General features: G+C 37.8%; 1 protein-coding gene across 23 annotated transcripts in view; it reads right to left on the reverse strand.

The window, feature by feature from the left end:
• The window catches only part of LOC138811691 (RNA binding protein fox-1 homolog 2), a 245,889-nt gene that overhangs the window by 37,024 nt on the left and 180,915 nt on the right, over positions 1 to 27,950 (reverse strand). For 17 of the 23 annotated variants that reach the window (XM_069999399.1, XM_069999404.1, XM_069999397.1 and 14 more), the window contains 3 exons: positions 15,672 to 15,896; positions 4,216 to 4,362; positions 2,286 to 2,339 (listed from right to left, as the gene is read on the reverse strand). In XM_069999399.1, the coding sequence (XP_069855500.1) occupies positions 2,286 to 2,339; positions 4,216 to 4,362; positions 15,672 to 15,896 (426 nt within the window). The remainder of the gene's footprint in view (positions 1 to 2,285; positions 2,340 to 4,215; positions 4,363 to 15,671; positions 15,897 to 27,950) is intronic. The other 6 variants (XM_069999400.1, XM_069999398.1, XM_069999413.1 and 3 more) reach the window with 1 other exon arrangement.

Here is a 27,950-nt window from a genome sequence, read left to right on the forward strand (position 1 = left end):
GGGCTAGGAATAGCTCAGTGGCATAGTGCTTACTTAACATGCACAAAATCTTGTGTTTGGTCCTCAGAACCATACACGTAAAAAATTTATGGTGAAGAAATAAATGCTTTCTGTTTTGGAGCAATCTGATTAAGTTCTAATTACTTATCTCAGATTTATTTGTTGACTAGTTTTTCCCATCTGCTTCAAAAAAAAATCAATAAAGCTAATTTTGGAACAGAAAAACACTATTTAAAAGTCAGAACAACACCTAACTAAAACAACAGGACCACATAATGCCTTCTTTTCTCTGGTTTGAGATGCTATAATTTTATAGTCAACCTAAAACATTTAAGAGAAATGAGATATTAAATTTAATTCACAAAAATAAAAGCATTCATTAATTTCTCTTAGGAGGATCTCAAAGAAGGTATCTTTGGGTCTGGCTGACTTCAAAGTAAATCTCACTCAGAGGCCTCAAAACACTTCCAGAGAATTCACTCGGGGGGGAAAGATTTAGTCTTTAGAAACAGTGAGGAAGGAGAAGGACAAAACCAAGGTCCACAGTCCTGAAAAGCCAATCTGGGCAGTTGTGAATTCTGTGCTTCGTTTTTCATGTACTGCCAATTAGTACATCATCTATACTACTGCAGCCCAAAGAAACCAGGGGCAGTAAGGATACCACATATACCTTCAGGTTCCCCAGAAGGAAAAGGAAGGCTTGGGTTATTATTTTAAAATATGGGAGAAGTAATTGGATAAGGTAGATTTGGAGGCAGACAAATCCTCAAAGTCAATGAAAGAAGCCTTAAGATCAATTTCCTTTGCTTCACAATAGATCAATCAAATTATTTTCTTGATAAGGAGCAAGTCTTCAATGCCTGATGAAACTGTATTGGGGTTCTGGTAGTTAGAACCTAGTTAGGATTATTTAAGTGTATGCACTCAAAACCAAAAATATTTCATATTACTACAGCATGTGAAGCGTGGTCAATAATCTTCATCAATTTGTTTCACATTCATGTACTCCTATTCACTAAATCACATCATTTTCTCACCTTGTAGCTGACCATTTCATAAAAAATAAATTTGAACTAAACAAAGGACTAGGAATCCACTGTGAGAAAATAACAAGCAGAAATGGACAATAAAGGACCATACTTTTTACTGGTTGCAGCAAATAGATTTCACTTTAACATACTTACCAAGTAAAGTGTTGGAGAAAGTTCTGTATAGACATATTAATCTTTTTTTAATTGAAAGCTGAAAATTACCTCTTTAATAATTAACAAATAATTGTTCTAGCCAGAATTAAACATTTTTAGTGTTGACACAGTCTATAAGGGAATAACAATCAGAAACATTAGAACAATGTATTCAACTTGTGTTAGTACAGAAGGGACAGGAGGTGTACACCATCATGTATGTTATTAATTCCCACAGTGTGGTGGATTTGGAGTAGGAAATTGAAGAGAGGTAAAAAAATAACTCATTTATTGAGAGTTTACTTAGCTTTCTTCCTCAAACTACATCCTTAGAAGATTTAATCTTAGCAAAGAGCTGTTTTCTAGGTTCAGCAGATATGACCAACTAAAAATTAATTTAAAAATCACTAATAGGAAAAATAATTTTTAACTAAGAGGGTTAGTTCTTATGAAGAACATACTTAGGAAAGAATACACACATCAGCTTGCACACTGTGACTACTTTTATTTTAATGTAAAGTCTAGCTGTGTGTGACTGAGTGCCTCCATATCCCAAAGCTTACCCACCTGGGGGTGACTGACGGCAGAAATGGTACTAGTGAATACCAACTCACTACTTATTGTGAGCCTTGCCAAAATTTAGTCCAAAGTGAATGCAAATGAATTGAATAACTGAAAGAAATAGCCATTAAATTTGCTCTAAGTATGCTATTTCAAAGATGCATTTTATAAAAAAAAGCTGCATTGTTCTGACAGAATTCACAACATAAAGCTTCACTTTTCTAGGCTCCTTTCTGCCTTTAAAATGAGGCAGCTGAATCTAAGGCCAATCAAGGACCATGCTGTTCTGTATCCTGTCCTCTACACTTCTACACTTCCCTCTAACTTCTCTATTTCTCATTTCCCTCCCAATTTGGACATTTGGGTATAGTCTGGCCATGTTGCAGCCTCTTTTCAGAGATAAATCTAGCTCAAGGTGGACACAGGGGATAATCTTGCATACAGGCTTGAAAAACTGCCTATGCTTTGTGAACACCTACTGTTTAAAACAAAGTTCAAAAAGAAATGAAGCATACAACTTGATATGGAAACAGATCTTACCTTAGAACCACGCTCATTAAAGATTATTTCTACATCTAGGATTTTGCCAAATTGCTGCAGAGACAAAAATAAAAACATTTACTTATGGTGAGCTTTTTATTGACATAAAACTTTCTTTTCTAAAATGGAGGGTCTTTCCTTCTTCTTTAAACTAGTATGTCTGTAGTACCTATGTTTCTATGTGTCAGCTGGCCCCAGTGTGAGTTTCTGGCTTATCCCCATCACTGAGCTGGTGACTGTTTTTTCGCCTCTTCCTCTGCTTCAGTGTCCTCCCTTACTCACTATCCATGCCTATGTGTGAGAGCCACTGTTGGGAGACAGTAACTGTAACTCACAGTATTTCCCTATTATGTGCTGCTTCATGTCAACAAGAACTAGTGATTTTATAATCACTGTTCTAATTTTTTAAATGTCTCAATTTTAAAATTAAATCCTAGCAAAGTAGAATAATATACTATTGAAGGCTGTCTTCCCCCTCCCATTAAAAATTATACAAGTAGGGCTGGGAAGGTGGCTCAGTGGTAGAGCGCTTGCCTTGCATGCTCAAGGCCCTGGGTTCGATTCCTCAGCACCACATAAGCAAAAAGAAAAAAGCCGGAAGTGGCGCTGTGGCTCAAGTGGTAGAGCGCTAGCCTTGAGCTGAAGAGCTGAGGGACAGCGCTCAGGCCCAGAGTTCAGGCCCCACGACCGGACCCCCCCCCAAAAATTATAAAAGTAAATAACATTCATTGTATAAAAATTACAAAATATGAACAGGGAAAAGGAAACCAGAAAATAAAGATCATCTGCAATCCAACCAATTCAGCATTGGTTCATGGCCTTCCAGGCTTTCCCACAGGCCTAGCTAATTTATATCTATCTATCTATCTATCTATCTATCTATCTATCTATCTATCTATCTATCTATCTATCTATAATATATATGTCATCATACCATAATTAGGTAAGGCAAGTCTGAATGAATGCCAAAGATACATATTCTCACTTTTGTAGAGACTGGTTTGAAATCCAAGTGAAACAGTTAATAGGTAAAAGTTCAGTACTCCAAGGGTTATGTGATCCAGAAAGATACCTGGATGTTTACTATACATACTTGCCCATTCAAGTAATGATTAAAGAAGTTTTGTCTTAGCTAGGTTCTGATGGCTCATGCCTATAATCCTAGCTACTCAGGAGACTGAGATCTGAGGATTGCAGTTCAAAGCCAGCCTGGGCAGGAAAGTCTGCGAGACTCTTATCCCCAATAAACTAACTCGGAAAAAGCCAGAAGTAGTGCTGTGGCTCAAGTGGTAGAGCACTAGCTTTGAACACAAAGACGCTCAGGGACAGTGCACAGGCCCTGAATACAAGCCCCAAGAATGGCAAAAAAAAAATTCTGTCTTCATATACAGATCTCTCATGAAAGTGTTCTCAGACTTTGTGTAACCTCTTTAGTCTACTATTTAGCTACCTAACAATAGAATTATTTTGGTTTTGTGTCTTTATCTGTTTTACCTTGCAGGTGTAAGATTATTCTTACTGTAGAAATATTAAAGGAGCAAGTAAATGGAATCATTGTTAATGCCAGAAAATGTTTAAGTATGATGAAATATATAGCCTCTAGAAATGGTAACATAGATATGTGCTTATTACTAAGTTGGATTGTTCATAGCTCTTGCAAAATTGCAAAAGGTAGAAGCTATATGCAGAGTATATCTTGAAAGTCTCACCTTTCAAGGAATGGCCACCTGTGTCTATGACAACCTGCAAGGCTAACATCTAGAGCCAGATGGGTGGCAGAAGAAGGTTCTTAAGACTGATAACAATACTGATTTCCCTCAGAGCCTTACTCATTTCCTTTGCAGTTGAATTCTAAAATACTAATGATTAATAACACATACAGTGCAAAAAATTCCATTTTAGAATCCACAAAAGGACCTCAGAGACTTACCCCAAACATTTGCCGGAGGTCAGGGTCCCGGAAGCGAAAAGGAATATTAGAAACATGTAGTCGCTTAGGGGTAGATTTACTCTCTGAATTTTCATTACTTTGTGTCTGTGACTGCTGGCCATCTGTCTGGGCTCCACCGTCTGTCTGCTGAAGAAAGTAAGCAATGTCAAAACAAAAAATAAACATAATTACTCCTAAGAATTATAGAAAATAACTGAGGTCTTTCTTTATCACAATCATTCTCATAGTATGTGTGCCAGGTGCCAGTGGTTCATACCTGTAATCCTAGCTACTTAGGAGGCTGAGATATGAAGATAGTGGTTCAAAGACAGCATCAGCATGGGCAGAAAAGTCCCTGAGACTCTCCCTCCCCACCTCGCTTTAAAAGTTTGAGACCAGGACTTGAACTTGATACTTGACACATTTACTTACTGGCTAGCATTCTACCAACTGAGCCATGCCTCCAACCTGCCTCCCTCTCTCTTTTTTTGGTTGGTCCAGGGGCTTGAACTCAGGGCCTGAGTGCTGTCTCTGAGCTCTTTTGCTCAAGGCTAGCGCTCTACCACTTTGAATCACAGTGTCACTTCCAGTTTTTGAGTGGTTTATTGGAGATGAAGAGTCTCATGGACTTTTTCCTCTGGGCTGGCTTTGAACCACAATCCTCAGATCTTAGCCTCTAGAGTAGCTAGAATTACAGGTGTGAGCCATTATACTAGCACTCCAAACCCTCTTATCTCTTAACTACCAAAAAAAAGCCCTAAGTGGAACTGTGGCTCGTGTAGTAGAATGCTAGACTTTAGCAAAAAAAAAAAAAAAAAAAAAGTTAGTGCCCAGGCCCCTTTGTTCAAGCCCCAGAACAGGACCTCCTCTCCCCCAAAAAAGTATGTGTAAGAAAAAATGATAATTGTCTCTTCAAAGAGAAAAACCCTATATATATTTGAAATGTTATAGTCTACAAACAAAATTTAGATTTTTTGAATGTTTGTAGTAAATGAGCAAAATTGTAATACAGACACAAAAATACTGACTTGCTAAAGATCACAGGACATGTTTTGGCAAAAGGGAGAGGTGAAAATAGTACCTTAGATCCTTAATAAACATTCCTATATTTGAGACCTTTCTTTTTTTTTTTTTAATAAGTTTTTTATTGTGAGAATACTGTATTTGAGACCTTTCTACTTGGAAAACAAAGTCTGTTATGCTTGGTTCTACCTCATACTCTTAAGGATGAAAACCAGCATTTTAACCTCCCATTCCCTTTATTATAGTTTATTACTACTCAGTTGTCAAAGTATATGAAGATATTTATGAACAGGAGGAACACAATGGTGACAATTTGCCTAAAAACAATTAGATTCTTGTTAATCTTAACAAATTTATACTTTCGGGTCTCCTTGTTTCTGTCCCAGTTGACTCTGTTATAGATGATCCTTCCTCCTGTGCTGAGCAAAGGCATAGTTAAGAGTCTAATTGCTAGTAAAGGTCAATCTACCATCAACACATAAACACTAGATTTATAGCCTTAGTGAAAGAATATGAGGATACATTTTTAATCACTAATCTCTTTTGCAAAATCTGAGGCATGTTTATCTACTTTCCTCCCACTAAATCCTCAAAACAATTACTATGTTCATAAACACTTTTTTTTGGGTCCGGTCGTGGGGCCTGAACTCTGGGCCTGGGCACTGTCCCTCAGCTCTTCAGCTCAAGGCTAGCGCTCTACCACTTGAGCCACAGCGCCACTTCCAGCTTTTTTCTTTTTGCTTATGTGGTGCTGAGGAATCGAACTCGGGGCCTCAGGCATGCAGGCAAGCGCTCTACCACTGAACCACCTTCCCAGCCCCTAAATACTTTTTTATAAACACCAAACAGGTGTAACATATTCTAGGTATGCAACAATAATTTGTTTTGAAGTATTCCTCTGGCAATTTGAGGACCTTATGTTTTCATCATTCTCTGTGAAGTACATGCCAAGGTGGATGGCTTGTTGAGCCGATTAAACCAACATACTTTTAATACCAGAGTAGAACTTGCTGTTCCTATTATTATAATTAAGATGAAATGAAGTCCCTAGAAAATTCTTGTGGATGTTTCAGGACAAATCTCTATTTGAACCAAGTGATATAAAAACAGCAAAAAAGAAAGAAAGAAAGAAGAAAGAAAGAAAGAAAGAAAGAAAGAAAGAAAGAAAGAAAGAAAGAAAGGAAGGAAGGAAGGAAGGAAGGAAGGAAGGAAGGAAGGAAGGAAGGAAGGAAGGAAAGAAAGAAAGAGAAAGAAAGGAAGAAAGAAAGAAAAAGGAAAGAAAGAAAAAGAAAAAGAGGGGGAAGCTATGAAGCAATGTTCTAAAAAAGTATGATGTTTCTAATAATTAAATTGAGCAAAATGAAGACAAGATGAAACAAATATGAAATCCACTAAGTTTCAAAAATAGCATCATGAACACTAGGCATGCAGTCAAAGCAATAAGCATCATATATAACTAATGCTCAAACTTGCTTCTTACATGCACAGCTCAATCACATAAAACTTTCCTTTATACTTTAAAAGTACCAGAGGTGTTCTGTGATTTGTCACTCACGGTCTGGGCACTGTCCCTGAGCCTCTTTGTGCTCAAGGCTAGTGCTCTACCATTTGAGCCATAGTACCACTTCCAGCTTTTCTGAGTAGTTTATTGAAGGTAAGAGTCTGATGGAATTTTCTACCCAGGCTGATTTCAAACCAGAATCCTCAGTTCTCAGCCTCCTAAGTAGCTAGGATTATAGGCATAAACAACCAGTGCCAGCTTCAAGGACATTCTTCAAGGACATTTTATCTTTTTGTTCAATCTGTGTGCTCCCAGTGGTGAAGGATGGGCAGAACATCAGCAGCAGCATGGTGCAGTGCTACTGCCTTGATTCATACTTAGGCACTAGGTTAAGTTTAAGACTTTAGGGCTGAAGATAAAAGTCAATCAATATATGTGGTAAAAATATCAAGTACTGTGACAGTATTATTATGGAAATAGTATGACTGGGTGGCCCTCATGAAACTTGGGAACTGTCAGTGAGCTGTAGTCACACTGGGAAAAGCACTGCTGTAGGCCACTTCCCAGCCTGCTGCACATTAATCAAGGAATGGAAGAAGCAGTACCTGAGTCCTAAACCACTCACTATGAGCCCCTAGCATAAAAGTGCCATAGAGAATCTAGGTGGAGGATTCCTTGAGCTTTGTTCCTCTATTCATCTGATCTACATAGAACCTGACCATCTTCTACAAGCACATCTGCGCACTTTGTTTCCTTGCTCCAAATTTACCATAAGTTTCCTGTTTCTCAGCCTGGCATTCAAATACTCTTGCCAACTTGTACTCAAGTGACCTTTCTCTCACCTCCCCCCCACCTAGTCTCAACCATTCAAAACTTTGGCCAAATGAAAATCCATACTTTTATCCCAAGGCATTTTGATTCTTCCCTTTTCTCCAACTCTACATTGAGAACTGACTTTCCTTCTCATCACCATCTATAAGGTCTGAATTCCGAGAATACAAGGCTAGATCAATACTAACCTCAAGAAGCCTCAGCAATCTGTCCTGAGAGCTGCCAGCACGCACCTATACCTTGCTTCATATTTCTTCAAAAAGCACTTATGAAACTATCCATTCCAGGCAGGCACTTATCCTTTTAAATCCGTGATACAAAGAGGAATACAAAATAATTTTTACTTTAAAAGCTCACCGTATGGGAGACAAAAGTGAATTTAAAACACCAGAGCTTTTAAGTTACACAAAAAGTGATGAGCTTAGGATTCTACCAGATTCTAAATGAGAATCCTAAACCTTTGACTAGGAAGGCTTTGCAGTAGATGTGACACCTATTCTAAGTGGGACAAGATACTCACGGCCTGGTAAGAAGACTAGTAATACATGCAAGCACACACACACCACAGTCTTCTTTCATTGGGTTTGAATGAGAGAGTGGTAGAGTGGGGTGTGTGGACCTAGAACTGCCCACCCCCCTAAAAACCCTAACATATCACCAAGTTTTTATAAATATAGTATATAGATATAGTATTTGTGGAAGCAATTTTAAAACAAATTTAAGACAACATTAATAAATTTGCAAAGACTGCTTTCATCTACTTAAGCATTATTAAATTCACCATAAGAATTGCTAGTTCTTTTTTTTCCATATAAGTAGTAGATTAATGTAAATGTTGTTAGATCTTCTTCTTTTCTTTTTTTTAGCTCAAGGCTTGGTGCTCTACCACTGAGTCACAGCTCCATTTTGGCTTTTCTGTTGATTAATTGGACTTGGATTAGCTTTGAACCATGATCCTCAGATCTCAGCCTCCTAGGATTACAGGCATGAGCCACTGGTGCCCAGCTAGATCTGTTTTATAATATACTACTCCTCTACTGTTCAATCTCTCTCTAAACCACATCCTCAAACACATATGCACACACATGTACAAATACGTTCTCCCTCCCAAAATAGCATAATAGCATAGAATTTATAATCACGTCCCAATGGACACTTTAAAAGATAGAGTATTTACATCAGAAGTAAGTAATAGTTTCTCTTTTATTGTTAAGAACTTCCTAAAGTTAGAGACAATGTGCTATTATTGTTTTTAAGTACAATTCAAAGGATTTTTTGTCCTCAGCTATTTTTTTTTTTTTTTTTGTCGGTCATGGGGCTTGAATTCTGGGCCTGGGTGCTGTCCCTCAGCTCTTCAGCTCAAGGCGAGCGCTCTACCACTTGAGCTACAGCGCCACTTCCGGTTTTCTGGTGGGTTTTTTTTATTGGAGATAGGAGTCTCACGGTGTCTCCTGCCCGGGCTGGCTTTGAACCGCGATCCTCAGATCTCAGCCTCCTGAGTAGCTAGGATTACAGGTGTGAACCACCAGCGCCCGGCTTATCAGCTATTTTTTTTTTTTTTTTTACCACCAATGAACTCACAATCTATGAAGTCCTATTTTTACTTCAACATTTCTTTGAAAGCTCAAATTTCTTGATGTATGGAATTTTACAGTGAAGTTTTTGATATGGATGAGGAACATAGTTTGAACTACGTATGTTTATATTAAGAAGCAGAGCTTGCCCCTAACCATACCAGTGTTACTAGACATATACCACCTGCAGCCTCAAACAATGGGAAATAGAGGTATTGAGGGTAAAGAAAAGTACAGTGAGAAATAGTAAAAATGAATGGTTGAAGGAATGGACTTCTGAATTTGATGATCAGTGAATGAAGGTTCACATCTTTTCCTCAAATCAAGATGACAACTGAACAAAGTAATCAAAAACATCCATTTTAGGTTTCTGCAAATCAAAGACAAACAATACATAGAAATATTTCCTAAAACATACTAGAATGTAGAGTAAGACCAACAGGACCTTGTGAAGACTTAATGCTTGGGCTTTGAAAGACAGCAGCTTTTGCTTCTAGAGAGGGAGAAAGACTTGAGAACATATGGAGGAGGAGGAATGTGAAAGGAGCAGAAAATGTATGGATTTGTCCTTCCAAAGTGGCAAGCTTGGTAAGGACCTCACAGGAGAACCGTTTTCCTAGCTTGAAATTGTGGTCTTTCATGGTGGAGCAGCCGAAATTATGGAAGGCAGATTCTGGAAGGAAAAGAACCATGGAGGAACTAGACAGGCTTTCCTCATAACCTGAAACCACATGGTTAAGGAGACACCTGAGAGGTCTCAGCAGAGTGAAAACCCCAAGGCACACTTGAGCAGTAGATGAACTTTGAATGTACTTCTCAACACCCAACTAGTTGGACAAAGGGTGGCAGCTCTAAAGTGCCAAGCACCAAGCCTAGCCTCTGCCCTACATTAGATTGTGTAGCCATGAATGATCTTCTCTAGGCTAAAAGTGAAACAAAGAAAAAAAATCACTAAACAGAAACATCAATGCCATCACACTGGGTAGGAATCAGACTTCAGTTCACATATACTTGCTCTCGTTTTTTCTTTCAGAAGAATAAAGAACCTTCAGTCACTAAGTGAACAATTTTCATGAAAAAATTTATAAGCCATGCAAAGTAACAGGAAAGTGTAACACAGATTTAGGAAAGCAAGTAGTGATCAGAAATAGACTTAGGCCTAAGGGCTGAATAGAGCAGAGGACATCAAAGCACTAAATACAAATATACTCAAAGACCTAAAAGAAATGAGAGGTTAAAAAAAACTTAATAGAGAGGATTGTAAATGGAAATTCTAGTTAAAAAGTATAGCTGAAATTTATCAGATAAGTCCATTTGCAGATCTGAGATGGCAGAACAAAAAATTAGTGAACAAAAAAAAAACAATGATCAACAGAAATTATTCAGTTTAAAGGACAAAGAAATAAGACAGAAAAAATGAACAGAAATTCAGGTTGTTTACATTTATATTAAATTTTAAAATGAAAAAGACTCTAGGAAATCACCAAGTATCTCAATGTATGTGTAATGAGAACCAGGAAGAAAATGAAAAAGAACAAATATTTGTAAAAAAAGTTAAGATCAAAACATCGGAAGTTTGATGAGGAAATCATGAATCTACAGATAGAAAAAAATCTCAAAAGACCACCCCCCCCAAAATAGATCCACTCCTAGATGTAATACAATGAAGCTCATTTTCTCTCATTCATTATGTCTTCCAATGCCAACCATTTCCCTGTAAATGGGTTGATTTCATTTTTCTCTGGCTATGTAATATTCCACAGTGAATGTGTATGTGCACTCATACGTGCATGCACAGATATGTGCAGAATATGCACTGTTCCTCAATTTTGATATGAATCTAAGCTGCACTAAAAAATAACCTTAAGATTACTTAAAGTAATAATTATATTGTTTTGTTTCTACTATGTTTAAGTACTTTACACATATATACATGACTATAGTCTGCTACATGTATATATACAAAAAACAATATAGCACAGAGTGTGGTCCATGGAGCTATATTGTAGTGAAGCATCTTATTTTGCCAGAATAATACATACCTCCATAGGTTATGATAAATCCAAATTGTAATCTCTGACCATGCATTAAGAAAATACAAAAACATGAGGTTGGAGACATAATTCAGGTGGTAGAGTGTCAGACAATGAGAGAAAGCTTCATTCAGATCAAGAGTTCAAATCCAGGTCTTGAACAAAAAGAAAGAGGAAAAAAGAAAAGAAAACACAAAAACAATACAAATTAAAAACTGTGTGTGGTAGCACTTGTCTAGCATGTGAAAGGCCTTGGGTTCAATTTCCAACTTCATAAAAAAAAAAACAACCCAGACCTAAATGCCTCCCTTCAAAAAATAAACAACCAATAAAAAAACAGACAAAGGGATTTAATGGATACAATAAAATTTTAACAAATCAATAAAGATGGCACAGAGGAAACAAAAAGATAAAACATAGTAAAATGGCAAGTATACCTGTATTAATAATGTAAAATGTAAATGACCTATGCGTACCAATAGAAAGGTGGAAATTTTCAAACTGGGGAGAAAGAAGACCCAGTTCTATGTAAGTCTATTTGTTTGTTTATTTTTTAATTTTTTATTTTTGTTGGTCGTGGAGCTTGAACTCTGGGCCTGGGCGCTGTCCCTCAGCTCTTCTGCTCAAGGCTAGCACTCTACCACTTGAGCTACAACACCACTTCCGGTTTTCTGGTGGTTTATTGGAGATAAGAGTCTCACAGTCTTTCCTGCCTGAGCTGGCTTTGAACCGTGATCCTTGTTTATTTTTTTAAATAAGATGTGCTTTAAAAGAAATTGAAACAGGTGCTTGAAAAAGACATGCAAACAGCAACAAGCATTTGGCTGGGATGTAGCTAAGTGGCAAAGTGCTTGGCTACCAAGTGCAATGTCTTGGGTTCAATCCCTAGTACCAAAAAGAAAAGGACAAAAAAAAAGGTGGGGGAATGTGTGGGGGCAAAGTAGTCTGATGCTGATACTTCTGTAATCCTACTCTGGAGACTTAGATCTGAGAATCATAGTTCAAAGCCAGTCTAGGCAGAGACCATGAGACTCATCTCCAATTAAGCATAAAAACATCCAGAAGTAAAGCTGTGGCTCAAATAGTAGGGCACTAGCTCAGGGACAACAACAAACAAAAAGGGCCAAAGTAATCTGAGAGTGAAGGTGATTATAAGGCTAAAATCCTAGCTACTTTGGGAGGTAGAGCCACGAAGATCTTGAGGTCCAGACCAGCCTGGGGAAAAGCAGTGAGGAAACTTAAGTCTCAAAAAACAAAATATGATAAAAGCCAGCCTGGAAAACTGGAAGTGGCACTGTGGCTCAAGTGGTAGAGCGCCAGCCTTGAGCTGAAGAGCTGAGGAACAGTGCCCAGGCCCAGAGTTCAAGCCCTAGGACTGACCAAAAAAAAAAAAAAAAAAAAAGAAAAAAAGAAAGAAAAACGGAAAAGAAAAGAAATGCACTAAAAGGGGAAGGGGATACTGGGGACATAGCTCACAGCATAAAAATGCTTGCTTAGTATTTGCAAGGCTCTGTATTCAATCTCTAATACTTCAAAAATATAAAAAGGCTGAAGTGACTATGTTAAAATTGGACATAACAGATTATCACTCCAGACAAAGAACTTTTATACTGCTAAGAGGGAAAAGTGGTTGGGAATGTCTTATGGCTTAGCCTCTACTACACCCTGTACATTTCAATAAACTTCAAACATAAAAAGTATGTTTTCAAATCGTAAAAGAAACTAAATTATAAATAACAAAAGAAACTTTGGAAATTTTTTAAACATTTGAAAAGCAACGTATTTTTATTAATTCAAGATCACAGAATAAAGGAATAAGATGAAAATGAAACTATAATCTATAATCTTTTATGGGATCCAGCTGAAAGATAATTAAGGTAAGCTTTAGTTTCAAACATAGAAAGGAAGAAAACCTAAAATCAATCATCTTAACTTCTAACTCAAAGAGCTATAAAGATAAGGTCAAATCAAACCCAGAGAGGCGTCAGGCAGCAAACTGTAAAGAGCAGGGTGGAAATCAACAAAATATGAACCAGAAAAACAACAAAATAAAAACTAATGGGGTGGGAGAGAAGGAAGGGTAGGAAAATTTAACACCTGAAACCAAAAGCTGGTTTTCTAGAAAGATTTGCAAAATTAATGAACTTTAGTTAGACTGACCTAAAAAAAGGAGAAAAGACATAAATTATCAAAATTAAATCATGGGATATTACTACAAAGGCTACAGAAAATCCAAAGGATTATGTATTATTATGAATACTTTTCTACTAACAAAACTATAAAATTAGATAAAATAGGATGCCTAGAAAGACATAACCAAAATTGACAAGTAGACAACAGAAATAAAAAAGGAATAGGAAACACAAAGACCAATAACTAGTATAGAATTACATTTAGTAACTAAAATACTTTGCAAAGACTCAGACATATATTTTATACTTCTTCCTCATTGCTTTCATTGAAACTGCCATGACCATTTAAAAATCATTTCGAAATAATGCCTATCATACAGACTGTACATTCGTGATGCCAAAACAAATGCCACAGAAAGCCTCATCTGTTAACTTGTCATGACTAGACTGCAAACACATGTCTATTATAGCCCATTACTTAGTAAGTGTAAAATTATTCTTAAAAATAATCACCAGTGGAAAAAAATAACTTTCAAGAAAGAAAGGTGCTTCTTGGGAAGGGGCCCAATATCTAACAAGAAACAATGGCAAGTATTTGTGGGTTAAGTCTATCTTTACGCAATAGAACCTCTGTGCAATAGAATCTGTTTGGAAGTAAATATTGTAAGTTCCTTAATTTGAATAAAGCTCTCTTCTGATAATCTGAAATAGAAAAGGAAAAATGAAATCTAAAAGCTAGAGATAGCTCTTCTGAGAGTACAGAATCTTGTTACTCTTGGAATAAAATTCCATAGTACAATTTACAGAGTAACATGTTGGTACATATCTATTGTTAACTTATGACATTTCCTTTCACTTTATCAACTAAGTTAGTAAGAGGTGAGGTCAAAGGGGTGGGACAGGATTAGGGACTAGAAAACTAAGCATGAAGTTTGGACTTTAATTGTGTTAGAAAACGTTTAGAATGAAGCAGGAAAATAGCATAATTTGAATTAAGAAACAAAAATTTTCTGATAGGTCAGGCAGCAGTAACACAGGGAAGACATGATACAGTCTGGACTAGAGTGGTGACAATGATAATGATGATGATGATACACACAGTACCTGAATCAAAATCTCCCAACAGTCTCTTCAGGTACTGTTAACTTCATGTACCTTCTCAAACCAAGGCACAGAGAGATTAAAGCAGTCTGGTAAAGAGCTAAGCTATCCCATCTGTGGTAAGATGAAAAGAAGAGTGTGAAGTAGTATAATGTTTGGGAACTTAGTTGCCAAGACTTGTTAATGGATTACAAGTAGAGATGAAGAACATTAAGAAAGATTGGCCAGGTGCTGGTGTCTCATGCCAGTAATCCTAGCTACTCAGGAGGCTGAGACCTGAGTATCCCTTTCAAAGCCAGCCTGAACAGGGAAGTCCATGATACTTTTATCTCCAATTAACCAGCAAAAAGCCAGAAGAGAAGTTGTGGCTCCAGTGGTAGAGGGATAGCCTTGATTTAAAAAAAAAAAAAAAAGGGCAAAAAGACAACACCCAGTACAAAGCCCCAGTACTCATGGGTAGCTGGAAGGAAGGAAGGAAGGAAGGAAGGAAGGAAGGAAGGACTTAGGAACACCTATGTTCTTAGGTGTTGCTTGAGTAACATTAGGTGGTATAATTACAGAGAGAGAACACATAGAACAGGAAAAGGTGTTCCATGACCCAATCTTGGAGCACTGCAATACTTAATACTTGAACAAAGAAGGAACCAGCAAAATATCTAGTGCTGTGAAGAAAAGCTGGGAGGGCAAAAAAGCAAAAGGGCAAGTATTTAGAGGTGAGGAGGGAAGAGAATGCTCCTTGAGAGACTAGGTGAGACAGATGTTGTGAGATTTGGCATCATGGAGGTTCTTGGAGAGATAGATAGAAAAGAGCCAATACCCCTAACTTTACTTTTTTTTTTTGGCGGGTCATGAAGCTTGAACTCTGGCCTGGGTACTGTCCCTGAGTTCTTCAGCTCAAGGCTAGCACTCTACCTCTTGAGACATAGCGCCACTTTTGGCTTTTTCTGTTTATGTGGTACTGAGGAATCGAACCCAGGGCTTCACGCATGCTAGACAAGCACTCTACCATAGAGCCACATTCCCAGCCTCCTAACTTTACTTTCACTACCATATATAATGTATTAAAGCTCCTAGGCAATGACTAGGAGGTCTAATTCCAGCTCCCTATATCGTGATCACAATGCCTGGAGTAGAACTGAAGTTACATGTACACTATGAAATGGAATATGAGCACTAGATTAATTCAAAGGGGTTTGTTTAATTAATTTCAGGGAAGACTTTAGTGTGGCATCCTTTTACATCCAACTCCTAAGTCACATACCGTGAGAGATCCGTTTTGTGTGCTGGGCGAGTTGCTGCTCTGTTCTCCGTGGGCTTGTGTGTTCCCATAGAGCGTTAGGTTATGCTCACTGGTCTGGCCGGCATAGTCCTGAGTGTGTGGCACTCCATATTCTGTGGGAATTCCATTCTGCGGAGGTGGTGGAAAAGGGATGGTAGTAAAAGGCTGAACCATTGCGTCAGGAGTTGTTGTTGGCTCCTGGTTACCCTAGAAAGATAAGAGAGAAAAGAAGAATAATGTTACTTAAATTCTAATTATAAATTACTCTAAAGGTAAATATACAAAAGTCTCTGAACACTTACTGCCCAGGATTGGGGAAAAATTATTATACATGCCTGTACAGACATACTTCAGTAGACACACATGCACACTCCAACTTGTGCCTATTTGTGGTTATCAGATATTTCCAGGACTACATTAAAGTTGACCAGATGCCTTAGGTAAAAAGTTTCCTTTGCTGGGCACTAGCAGCTCATGCTTGTAATCCTATTTAGAAGGCTGAGATCTGAAGGATGGAAGTTTTTTTTATGCCAGCCTGTACACCTAAGTCCATACACCTCCATTTCCGAAATTAACAAACAAAAAGCAGGGTTGGAGGTGAGGCTCAGATGGTAAACCATCAGTCAAGTGAGCAAGTTAAGCAAGTATAAGGCCCTAAGTTCAAACCTGTATTTAAAAAATCCTTTAAGCCAAATTAGAAAAAAAACAAACCTGGAGCTAAACTTGCCTAGCATGGGTGAAAGAAATCTTGGTTCAATCCCAATACTGGGGGTGGTAGAAATTTCTCTTACAAAATAAACTGCAAGTGGGGTCTAATTCTTTAGTGATTCTTAAAGAAGAAACCTAAGAGAAAGAGATAAAATCCTTCAAATTACAATTCACAGCAACTGGGAGAATGCTACTGAAAGGTCTCAGAACAAGACAATATGGACTGTAGACTTCAGAAGAGTATTATTATTATTATTATGATGATGATGATGATGATGATGTCAGTTGTAGGGCTTAAATTCTGGGCCTGGGCACTGTCCCTAGCTCAAGGCTAGCACTCTACCACTAAAGCCACAGCGCCACTTCTAGCTTTTTCTATTTATGAGGTGCTGAGGAATCGAACTGAGGGTTCATGCATGCAAGGCAAGCACTCTACCAGTGAGCTACCTTCCTAGTCCCCAGAAGAGTATTATTAAAACTTAATCTCTAGGTGTCAAGCATCATAGTATAAAGAAAAAATAATCTAGCTTTCGGTCACTACGTTTCCTGCCAGCTATGAGCATCACTTCTTCCAAATGAGAAAATAATCATCTTTTTTTCCCTCTCATATCAATTATCCTTTCTTCTCAGTTTGAGAGGGGATCTCCTCCCTCTAAGAGGCAGAAACTTGTGCTTTCTAGAACATCTTCTAAACATCGTCTCCATGACCTTTCTCCATGACCTTGATAGTTACTAAGTACTAGCTCAGAATCCATGAGAAAGATCTCATGTCCTTTTCTTTTTGGTGCCAGTCCTGGGGTTGGAACTCAGAGCCTGGATGCTATCCCTTATAGCTTTCTTGCTTAAGGCTAGCATTCTACCACTTGAGCCATTGCTCTACTTAGTGCTTTTTGGTAGTTAATTGGAGACAAGAGTCTCATGATTTCCTGCCTGGGATGGCTTCGAACTATGATACTCATATCTCAGCTTCCCGAGTAGCTAGGATTTATAGGCATGAGTCACTTGGCTTCCAACTCATGCTATTATTTTTTTTTAGAGGAAGGTTTAACCATTATTACAACGTTCACTCTGTGTAAAATGAAACAACAAATTTATTTTTATTTATTTTTATAGAAACAACAAATTTATAAAGGCTGATATAAATGAAAAAGATGCAGGATCAGAACACTTAATATCTTAAATGGCCACCACTCCCACATACCCATCACAACCTCACAGGCACTTTTGTTTGAACTGACAAATGGTTATTAAAATGAATATAATTACAATAGAATAGCTAAAACAATTTTCAAAGAGAAGAACAAAAACTGGATACTTTAATAACATTATCTGTTCAAGACTCACTATTAATCTATAGTATCCAAACAGACTCTTCTTACCAGTTTAAGGACAACATATGAAACAGAAAAGAATCCAAGAAGAGATACATATACATACTGTCAATAGTAGGGCATCAAAATGTCTATTGTAAACCACACAGTTTAGGAAATAATATAAAATAGAACTACTATTAGTCCTTCTCCAAATAAATATATCCCTAATGTCTTTCTCAATCAGAAGTGGATGTCTGGAAAAAGAGGTAGATGAAACACTTTTCTAATTTGTATGGAGAAAATTTCCAAAGAGTTGGGGGAAGGGAGAAGAAGGAAGAAAGCTTGAAAATGAGACATGATCTATTATCTATTAAAACTATAAGCAGTGAGATCATATGCGAAGTGATCAAGAGAACAATCTGAAAACAAATGAAAGTTTATGGAATGTATAGAAATTTATAGAATATATAGAATATATAGAAAAAAAATAGAAAAGCCAGCCACTGGTAGCTCATACCTATAATCCTAGCTACTCAGGAGGCTGAGATCTGAGGATTGCAGTTTGAAGCCAGCCAGGGCAGAAAAGTCCCCTTGAGACTCTTATCTCCAATTAACCACTCAAAACCTGGAAGTGGAGCTGTGACTCAAAAGTGGTAGAGCACTAGCCTTGAGCAAAAGAGCTCAGGGACAGCAACAGCACCTACGCCCTTAGTTCAAACCCCACAACTGACAGAAAAAAAAAGAGATATTTATCTTAGTGTTTAGGAAAGTTATGTACTAAAAAATATGAAATGCAAGAAAATAGGACAATTGGGATATGTGGGATTTTCAAGATCAGAAACCTAAAAAATGGAACAGAAAAACGACAGGTTTAGATATGTTTGCTAAGATGGAAAGAAGAGGCTAGGTGAGTTAGTGTATACCTGTAATCCCGCTAAAAAAGATTAGAGAGACAAGATCACATCTCAACCAACAAGCTGGGCATGTTGGTGCACCTTGTAAAGGCAGTAAGTAGAAGGATCTTGACACAGGCCAACTATAGGCTAAAACATGAGACCTTAAGCAAAACTAGCTCAAGTGATTATAGAGTACCTGTTTAACAAGAGCAAGGACCTGAGTTCAAAACCTTCCTACTGGGCTGGGAAGGTGACTCAGTGGTAGAGTGCTTGCCTTGCAGTCAGGAGGCCCTGGGTTCGATTCCTTAGCACCACCTAACAGAAAAAGCCAGAAGTGGCGCTGTGGTAGAGTGCTAGCCTTTTGCTGAAGAGCTGAGGGACAGTGTCCAGGCCCAGAGTTCAAGCCTCAGAACTGACAAAAACAAAACAAAATAATCCCCCAAAACATTCCTACTACCAAATGAATGAAACAAAAAATCAAATGAGTTAAAATATTAGCAACAGTAAGAAGGAAAATGTTATTACCACTACTTCCTAATTCAAGTGAGTTATACCTATTAAGAAGTCAGACACCCACAAAAGTACACACACTGACAGAAAAAGAGATGGAAGGATATAACTGAACAACTCACATAGGATGAATTACAAATGGCCCAAACTCAGTAGCAGTCATGGAAACACTGATCATTAGGCTAAGTCCAAGTTTTCTTGTTATCAAAATAAGCAAGGAATTTTAATATAGTTCTATAGAGGTATAACGGTCATGCATTAAAGTATACTCTTTTATTTACAATATCCAATTAGGTAAATTTTGACACATACACAAGTATCCTCATGACATCATCTCTATGATCAAGATAGGGAACTATATCTACCCAATCCCCCCAGGTTTTCCTATGCCCCTAAAAGCCCATACTATTTTGTAATAAAATCTACAAATGATATTGTTTTTAATGGCAAAGATACTGACAAAAACATATAAGCAACAAGAGGACATCAACTTGCTAATGGAGTTCTGCTCACAATGCCACCACCACCACCACCAACAACAAAAAAAACCACCCAAGCCCAAGTAGCTTATCTAGAGAAAAACAGTCCTGGTTCTCGTCTTAAAAGTTACACACTCTTAAAACCTGTCTCCAGTGTTCAAGCATCAGCTCTACTTTCAACTAAGAATTGCTATACATAAAAAAACTTCCCTTTAGCTATTATGCTATATAAAACATTAAATTGTTTTTAGCCACCCACAACATTTCTCAGAAAAAAGCCTTTTTGGTCACCAATACTTTATAACTTATTTTCATTATCTCTAGGTCAGGATATAATTTCAGAGGTATATGATTTTCCCGTAAATATTTTGGGATTCCTAGGAGAGACGAAAATAATTCTTTCCCCTTTCCTGCAAATTATTTGGTTGGTGCTTGACCTGTCCCGGTTAGCTATATGAGGCATACACAAGCATCTCAGGTTTGAACACAGATGTGAAAAAGAAAAGAACCGAATTCAGGTAGATTAGAAAAGGAACAAAAAAAGAACAGCAAAGGGTCTGCAGATGTGTGTCCTCTACACATGAGTATCACATCCAGGAATCCTTTGGTAGGGTCTACTAAACAACTGGTAGCAAAGTTTCCAAGTTAGCATTCACATAGCCAAGGGGACTTGTCCTCAGGCTCTAACTCTTGGCTTTGACTTGTGTCTCCATTCTCTACCTTAGCCTGCTGGGAATGTGACAAAGGCACATAGCACAGAGTAAGAATTCTCCCACTGGGGCAGTTTTGACCCAACTGGCTCAGTCAACTGAATAAACACATCAATTAGCAATGGGAGATGGGGAAATTGGTAAAAACATTTTCTATGATCTGTGTACTTGCTCAAAAGCAAGCCAGGCTAAGTGAGGTTGTCTTCCTAGAAGGGAAATGCATACCTCTATTAGGAGGTCAAGAATACTTCATGTAAAAAAATGCTTTATTATTTATAGAAATGTTGTAAACTTTTTATGTTGAAATGTAACAACAATTATGTGTATACACCAAGAATAAACTTGTGATTAAGGGTGATTTATTTTGTCTTACTGTGCAGTATTTGAGCATTTCCAAATATGTTATTACTAAAAATCAAAAATGGAGGCTGGACATCGGTGGCTCATGCCTGTAATACTAGCTCTAAGGAGGCTGAGATCTGAGGATCATGGTTCAAGGCCAGCCCAGGCAGGAAAGTCCATGAAACTCTTATCTCCAATAAATCACCAGAAAACTTGAAGTGGCGCTGTGGCTCAAGGGGTAGAGCACTAACCTTGAGCTGAAGAGCTGAGGGACAGTGCCCAGGCCCAGAGTTCAAGCCCCCCTCCCCCCCGCAAAAAAAATCACAAATGGCTTGACTTCTATTAAATTTGCAGCTACATTCCAAAGTTTGAAGTTTAGAAGCAAAGTACAATAGATGAATTCACCTATGTTTACATGAAAATGTCTACTAATATAGGCTAATCAGGAGGAGCTTATTTCACAGGAGAAAACAAATCATGAACTTTCTCTTGGAGCCCACAAGGATAGGCGCAATGACCCTTTTCCTGAACTTATAAATTTCTGAACTTGTTCCTGGTTTAAGGCTTGCAGGATCTTTTGTTCTCATGATGTCAACTGAACACTAATATGTACAAGGCATTTAAATTAAAGGCCTAATACTTAATATATCCAAACGTTTCCTCTCCCTTATTAGATTAAAAGACTCATTATGATAGGTGAGGACTAGCTTGTACAATGTGGAAACCCACATGATACCTAAAAATAGATATTAAATAAACTTTCTGAGTAAAGGAATACTGAAATAGAAAGTCACTTTCAGCAGCCTGCTTTGTTTGGCTGGAGTAGAGAACACAGTGCAGAATGAAATAATGTTGCTTTCTTGGGTTGTATATATGAAAATGTGCATGTGCTCAGTACATACGGCTTCCTTTCATCTTACAAGCGGAATTTAAGAATGTTGGGCTGCTGGGAGTGAGAAACAGGTGTAACGATTAGTTATGAGTAGGGCTAAATTTGAACCTTTACCCACAGCAATCATCTATTCTTGGGGTGACTTCCACATATTGTTTAGGTCCCAAAGTGTCCTCTTCTCTAAAACTTTCATGGGCGGCCACAATAAAAGGGAGGAAAGCATGATGAACTTGAAAGACAGACTTGAGCTTACATCTTCACTACATCTTAGATGGAGTGATTATTTCGGAGGATTGTTGTGAAGATTATATGACAGCAAGTAGAACTGCCTGCTTTGTTCTTGCTCCTTAAGTAGTCTTGGATCCCTTTGAATTACTCTGAATGTTTCTTAAATCAATTACATGTAACATTTAAGCTCCTACTACAGGCTAGTCTTTAAGTGGAGAGCCACAAGGACAAATGTGAAACTGTGCCTTTGTAGGACAAATTTATTAGATGAGAAAGGCATACCAAAACTACTTGATGATATTTGTGCAAAAAATAAAGCTCTACATGTGAAAATAGAGAGAATGTCTCAAAATATAGCTGTCTTCATTTTTCTAAAATCAAGTCTGTGTAAGAGAGGTAATTTTCTTCATCTCTTCTCATTTTTAAAAAAATTTCACTCTAGTATCTCCACTTGCATACATATCTATTACTGTGTGATTTCACATCAACAAGACTACAAATCCTGAAAATTTCCCATATTCACACCAGCATTGTTCTGGCAGAGTCTATTCTTGGCCGTTTCTCACCAATGACAAGGTCACTAGTCATCTTCCTGATGCGGTATGGGAACAGAAATTCTTTCTCTAGAATAAAAACACTTGTGCTTTTAAGTGTTTTACAAATGATATAATTTGCATTTATTTTTATATTTACACATTATGTATGTTTTACATGTTTTGTATTTATTTGCTTAGATAGGCTTAAATTCCAAACTCTACATGCCTTTTGTGTGTGGGAGGGGAAGTAGAAAGAGAGAAGAGTATATGTAAAGCTCTTAGCACAGTTCTAAGCAAAGGCCTATAATTCAGATCTGCTACCAGTGCAGCCTAGATGTCCATGGCTAGGGAAGAAAAGCGGAGGCTACATAAATGTTATTTTGAAAAGATAAGAAGAGACACATCAGATTTATAATCTAGAATCATCTGGATACTGGAGGCTTAAGTCTGTAATCCCAGCTACTCAAGAGGTTGAGATTTGAGGATCACAGTTCAAAGGTAGTTGGGCAAAGAAATCTGACTGTTTAAAGAACCACCAAAAAAAGCCAGAAACAAAGTTATGGCTTAAGTGGTAGGGTACCAACCTTGAGTGAAAAAATTAAGGGACAGTGTCCAGGCCCCAGTACTGCCACCAAAAAAAGAAAAAAAAAAAAGAAAAAAAGGAGCTGGCATAAGGGCAGAAGGAAGAATATTATAATACTTGGGGGAAAAAAAGATTAAAAAAAGAATACTGCAAAAGCATGTCTTCAAATAACTTTTCTTCAAGATGCACACACTCTTTGGCAGCAAACCACGTGCATATCTGGATAGAATATCACCCCAGACAAAAAGGAACCCCAGTAAAAAAAGCCTCAAGGCCAAGACATGCTTGACTCATTCTAGGAATTAGAAACACAGAGGCTTTGACCAGACTGGAGGGAGTGAGAATGGCAGGAGAGGAGGTGAGGAGGATGACTGGCAGTCGAAACAGTGGTATCCTGGAGAAAGCTGCTAAAGCTTACAGCCAAAGGCAGGTATTTTGGTCATTACAATGCAATAGAGTTTTGTGCAGACAAATGGCAGGCTCAGACTTTAGGTTTTAAGTAGCTCACTCAGCAAAGGTAAAAGCCAGTAGGACCATTAGGAGGTAGTTAGTACAATACTCCACCTGAGTGACAAAAACGGCATGGCACAGGCAGAACTGGTACTCTCATCTGTCTTAAATCTTGAAAAGACCCCTTGCACTGTTACCTTCCGTTGTTTTGTTTTGTTTTGTTTTTAATACTTCTTTTTTTGTGTGTGTGCTGGTAACTGGGACTTAAACTCAGGGCATCATGCTTGCTCTTAGCCCTTAGCATGTTTGCTAAAGGCTGGCACTCTACCACTTTAGCCATGTCTCCACTTCTGTTTTTTTTGTTGGAGATAATAAAGAGCCTTATGGACTTTTCTGTCCAGGATGGCTTTGTAACCAATTCTCAGATCTCATCCTTCTTGAGCAGGTAGGGTTAGAGGCAGGACCCACTGGCACCCAGATTAAATCTCTATTCTTTCTGCTTTTTATATTCATTTGGCTAATCTGTACACACCTTTGATGTGTAGTTCATGAAATTCAACATCTATGCCTCTCTAGGCTTCTGATTCACCAAACAAGGGGAAAAATTTCCTCTTCTTACCCCTTCCCACCTCATATTTAACTCTTTTTTTTTTGCTGATCCTGGGCCTTGAACTCAGGGCCTGGGCACTGTCCCTGAGCCTCTCCGTGCTCAAGGCTAGTGTTCTACCACTTGAGCCACAGTACCACTTCCGGATTTTTCTGTTCATGTGGTACTTAGGAATCGAACCCAGGGCTTCATGCATGTAGGCAAGCACTCTACCACTGAGCCACATTCCCAGCCCTCATATTTAACTCTTGTAGTACTTGTACTCTACTATGATTACTTGTTTGTGTACTTATTTACATACCTGTTACTTTTATAGAGTATTAACTTTTTAAGGTCAGGTAAATGTCTGGGTCTAACACTTAATAATTTTTTTAGTGGGTGGTGGTCCTATGGACTAAGCTCAGGGCTTCTCACTTGCTAGGCAAGCTTTTTACCACTTGCTACAATCCCTAATCCTCAATAAGTACCTGTTAAAGGAATTTTTAAAAAGCATGTTACAATTCCATGGCATATAAAAACAGACTTGTCATTTTTTTTAAGGTATAACTAAACTGATTTGCAAATACAGAGAGACAAAGTCCAGCATGAGGAAAGAAAAGACAAGGAAGCCAGCTGAAGGATACTATAAACTTTGAAAGTGCTCACAATAAAGATATGTGTGGTAACAGGGAGAGAGAACTCGAGGCCTTGTGTTGAAGACATCCAAAGAGAGAATCTATATTTCTGCTTATAGCAAGCAAGGATAAATAACCAGGCAAAAGAAAGAACAGACACTTGAATTCAGGGATCTGTTTGTTAACTGAGGGTCAGGAAGGAAAGGATTAGGACCACTAGTGGTCCAATGCCAAATGTATCTTAAAAGATCTTTGATTTTTTCTTCCTAGGTTGTGCTTAGTGATTCATTTTTCCTTTTCTTTATTTTTTTAATCTAATTTATAAATGCACATAATAGCAAGTCAAACAATACAGAAATTTATGATGAAAACTGTAATGCTTTATTCTATTCTGTCAGTCCTCTTGGGAGTAAATCTCTTTTAATACCTTTGAAAGGCAGAGGTTCCAGGATTACCTACAGCATTGAAATTAGACTTGTCGGACAAGCACAGATTTGGTACCCAAACATACAGCTCAGTGTAGACCAATGCATGTAACTGCAAAGGCTAGCAGACAAAGATAAGGTCCAAGATGAGTTTGCTGTATGTGAACTGACTAATAGAAAGAGGAGCAAGAGCTGGGGAAACTGGTCCACAAAACATCTCTTCATACCTGTCTGGGACAGCCAGAGAGAGGCCCTTGTTTTCCTTCAAGACTTCTACCAAAGCCAAGTGATAAGCCATGGCTGATACAAAGCTTCCATAGCTTTCAGTCTTAATTCACATTTTTTCTCCTTGCTTCCCTGAGATCTTTCCCATCAATAAAGTATTAGCAGGCAAGATTTTGCTAGACTAAGATTTCTAGAGAGCACAGGTTAGGAACTCACTTGTGTCTTTCTTTTCTATTTTTCAAAATCTTGGTGTCAAAAATCTATGTATTTTGGGAAGTATCTCCAACTTTGTTTTCCCATGATTATACTACATGCTTTTTTCCTGAAATGTTCTCAGTTTCTAACATTTTATTGACAGATATGCTCCAAATACAGTAATATGACATAGACCAATACATGCTAGGCATGGTAGTACATGTCTGTAATCCTAGCACTTGGAAGGAAGAGATAGGAAGGCCATGTATGGTCCATTCTAGGGCCACTATGGGCAAAAGCAAGAGGCTATATCTGAAAAACTAAAGCAGAAAGGACTAGCTAAGGATGTAGCTCAAGTGGTAGAATGCTTACCTCCCAAATATAAAGCCTTGAGTTCCAACCCTAATATATCAAAACCAAACCAAAAACTAAGCAACCTTCCCCCACCTACCCTTATAAATCCCAGGCAATGAAGTACAAGAAGGATTACCTTTGAAGTAGGAAAAGTCTAGGCTAAATCTTTAAAGATGAAAAACAAAGAATCAAACAAACAACAAACAGGGTAGAAAAAGGCTCATAGTAATGACTTATGAAAAAGAACATATAAACAGTTACAAGACATAACACAGGCATATGTGAGTTGAAAATAGTTTAGATTTGGTGTTGGGCAGGAGAAAAGTAGAGAAAGAAAAATATACATATTTTCTGGGGGTTGAGAAATAAAAATCCGGAGTTTCATTCTAACAGGGATTCAAGATGGACAGAGAAAACTGTTCAAAACTAGGTGTGAGCTGGTGGCTCACACCTGTAATCCTAGCTACTCTGGAGGCTGAGATTTGAGGATTGTGTTTTGAAGCTAGTCTGAGCAGGAAAACTTCATGAGACTCTTATCTTTAGTTAAATACCAAAAAAGTCAAAAGTAGAGCTGTAGCTCAAGTGGCAGAGGGCTAACCTTGAGCATAAAAACTCAGGGACAACACTCAGGTCCTGAGTTCAAAGCCTCAGGACTGGTACAAAACAAATCAACAAAAAAACCTGCTTAAAACTGTGTGGCCATTGGGCTATATTGGGAAATCCTTAATTACACTTAAAAAACAACAACAACAACAACAAAAAAGCCAAGATTCGTATCTCTCGGGTCAGCAAACTATGGCTCATGGTCCTAAAAGCTGGTCCACAGATCTGTTTTTATATAAATTGAAAGCTAAGCTTGGCCTTTACATTGTTGAGTAGCTAGAAAAAAGCCCCAAATAATAATATTTAATAAAACATACAAATTATAGGAAGAACAAATTTCACTGTCTATAAAGTTTTGAACACAGCCACATTCATTTCTTGAGGAATTGCTATGGCTTCTTTAATGCTATGGCAACAGAATTGAAGAGTCAGAATAGCCTGCAAAGCCCCAAACAATTACTATCTGGTCCTTCCAGAAATAATGTGTGGATCTGTGACTGGAAGTTGTAAGTCCTTAAAAATCTCATCTCTTCCATTTAAGTCTTGGTTTGTCTCTGCATACCACCTTGCAACGATTCTTATATAACTTAACACTAGGTAAAAGTACATAGTTACAACTGTAATATGGTCCCTCAAGCCTGTAATCCTAGCATTTTAGGAGGCAGAGATTAGGGGATCATGGTTTGAGGTCAGCCCAGGCATAAAGTTTGCTAGACTCCATCCAATGACTGGGTGAGATGATATGTGCCTGACATCCCCAGTGATGCACAAACAGAGCGAGTGCAGCCTAGGCTGTCCTAAGCATAAAGCAATACCTTGTCTCAAAAATAACCCAGGGAAAAAAGGGGTTGGAGAAGTGGCTCAAATGCAAGAAAGCCTGTCTAACAAGTGTAGGGCCCTGAGCTCAATCTCTACTACTACAAAAACAAAACAAATTATATATTTTGTGGATACAAAAATATTCATTAATAATTTCATAAAAAATTACTGGGTTCTATTGTTTCTTTAATATTCCTTTAAAAATAAAATACATGACTTCAAGTTTTTAAAAATAGAATCTTGATATAGAGCCTAGGTTGGCCTTGAACTTGACAAGTACTGGTATTACAGGTGTGACTACAAAGCTCACTAAATTCATCTTATTATAATAAAAACAGTATTAAGAACAACATATCTATTTCTGTTTCCTGAGGGTTAACTAAATAAGGAATGTTATTCTAAATCCAGAAACTGATGGCCATTTGAAATTAAGAGCTATGATGAAAATAACATGTTAAAGTAAGCTAAACAATATTTCTATGGGTTTTGCTTTGTAGTATTATTGAACAGAATGTTTTTAAAGGCTTCAGTTAAATTTTTTGTATTCTACTTTTTTTTTTTTTTTGGTTGGCTGTGGGGTTTGTACTTGGGGCTGGGCACTGTCCCTGAGCTCTTTTTGGTTAAGATTAGCGCTCTACCATTTTGAGCCATAGTGAGCCATAGTGCCACTTCCAGCTTTCTGGTGGTTAACTGGAGGTAAGAACCTCACAGACTTTCCTACTGGGGTTGGCTGTGAACTGTGATCCTCAGATCTCAGTCTCCTGATTAGCTA

Source organism: Dipodomys merriami, unplaced genomic scaffold, assembly GCF_024711535.1.
Source record: "Dipodomys merriami isolate MVZ:Mamm:240054 unplaced genomic scaffold, mDipMer1.0.p SCAF_55, whole genome shotgun sequence".
Classification (NCBI taxonomy): domain Eukaryota; kingdom Metazoa; phylum Chordata; class Mammalia; order Rodentia; family Heteromyidae; genus Dipodomys; species Dipodomys merriami.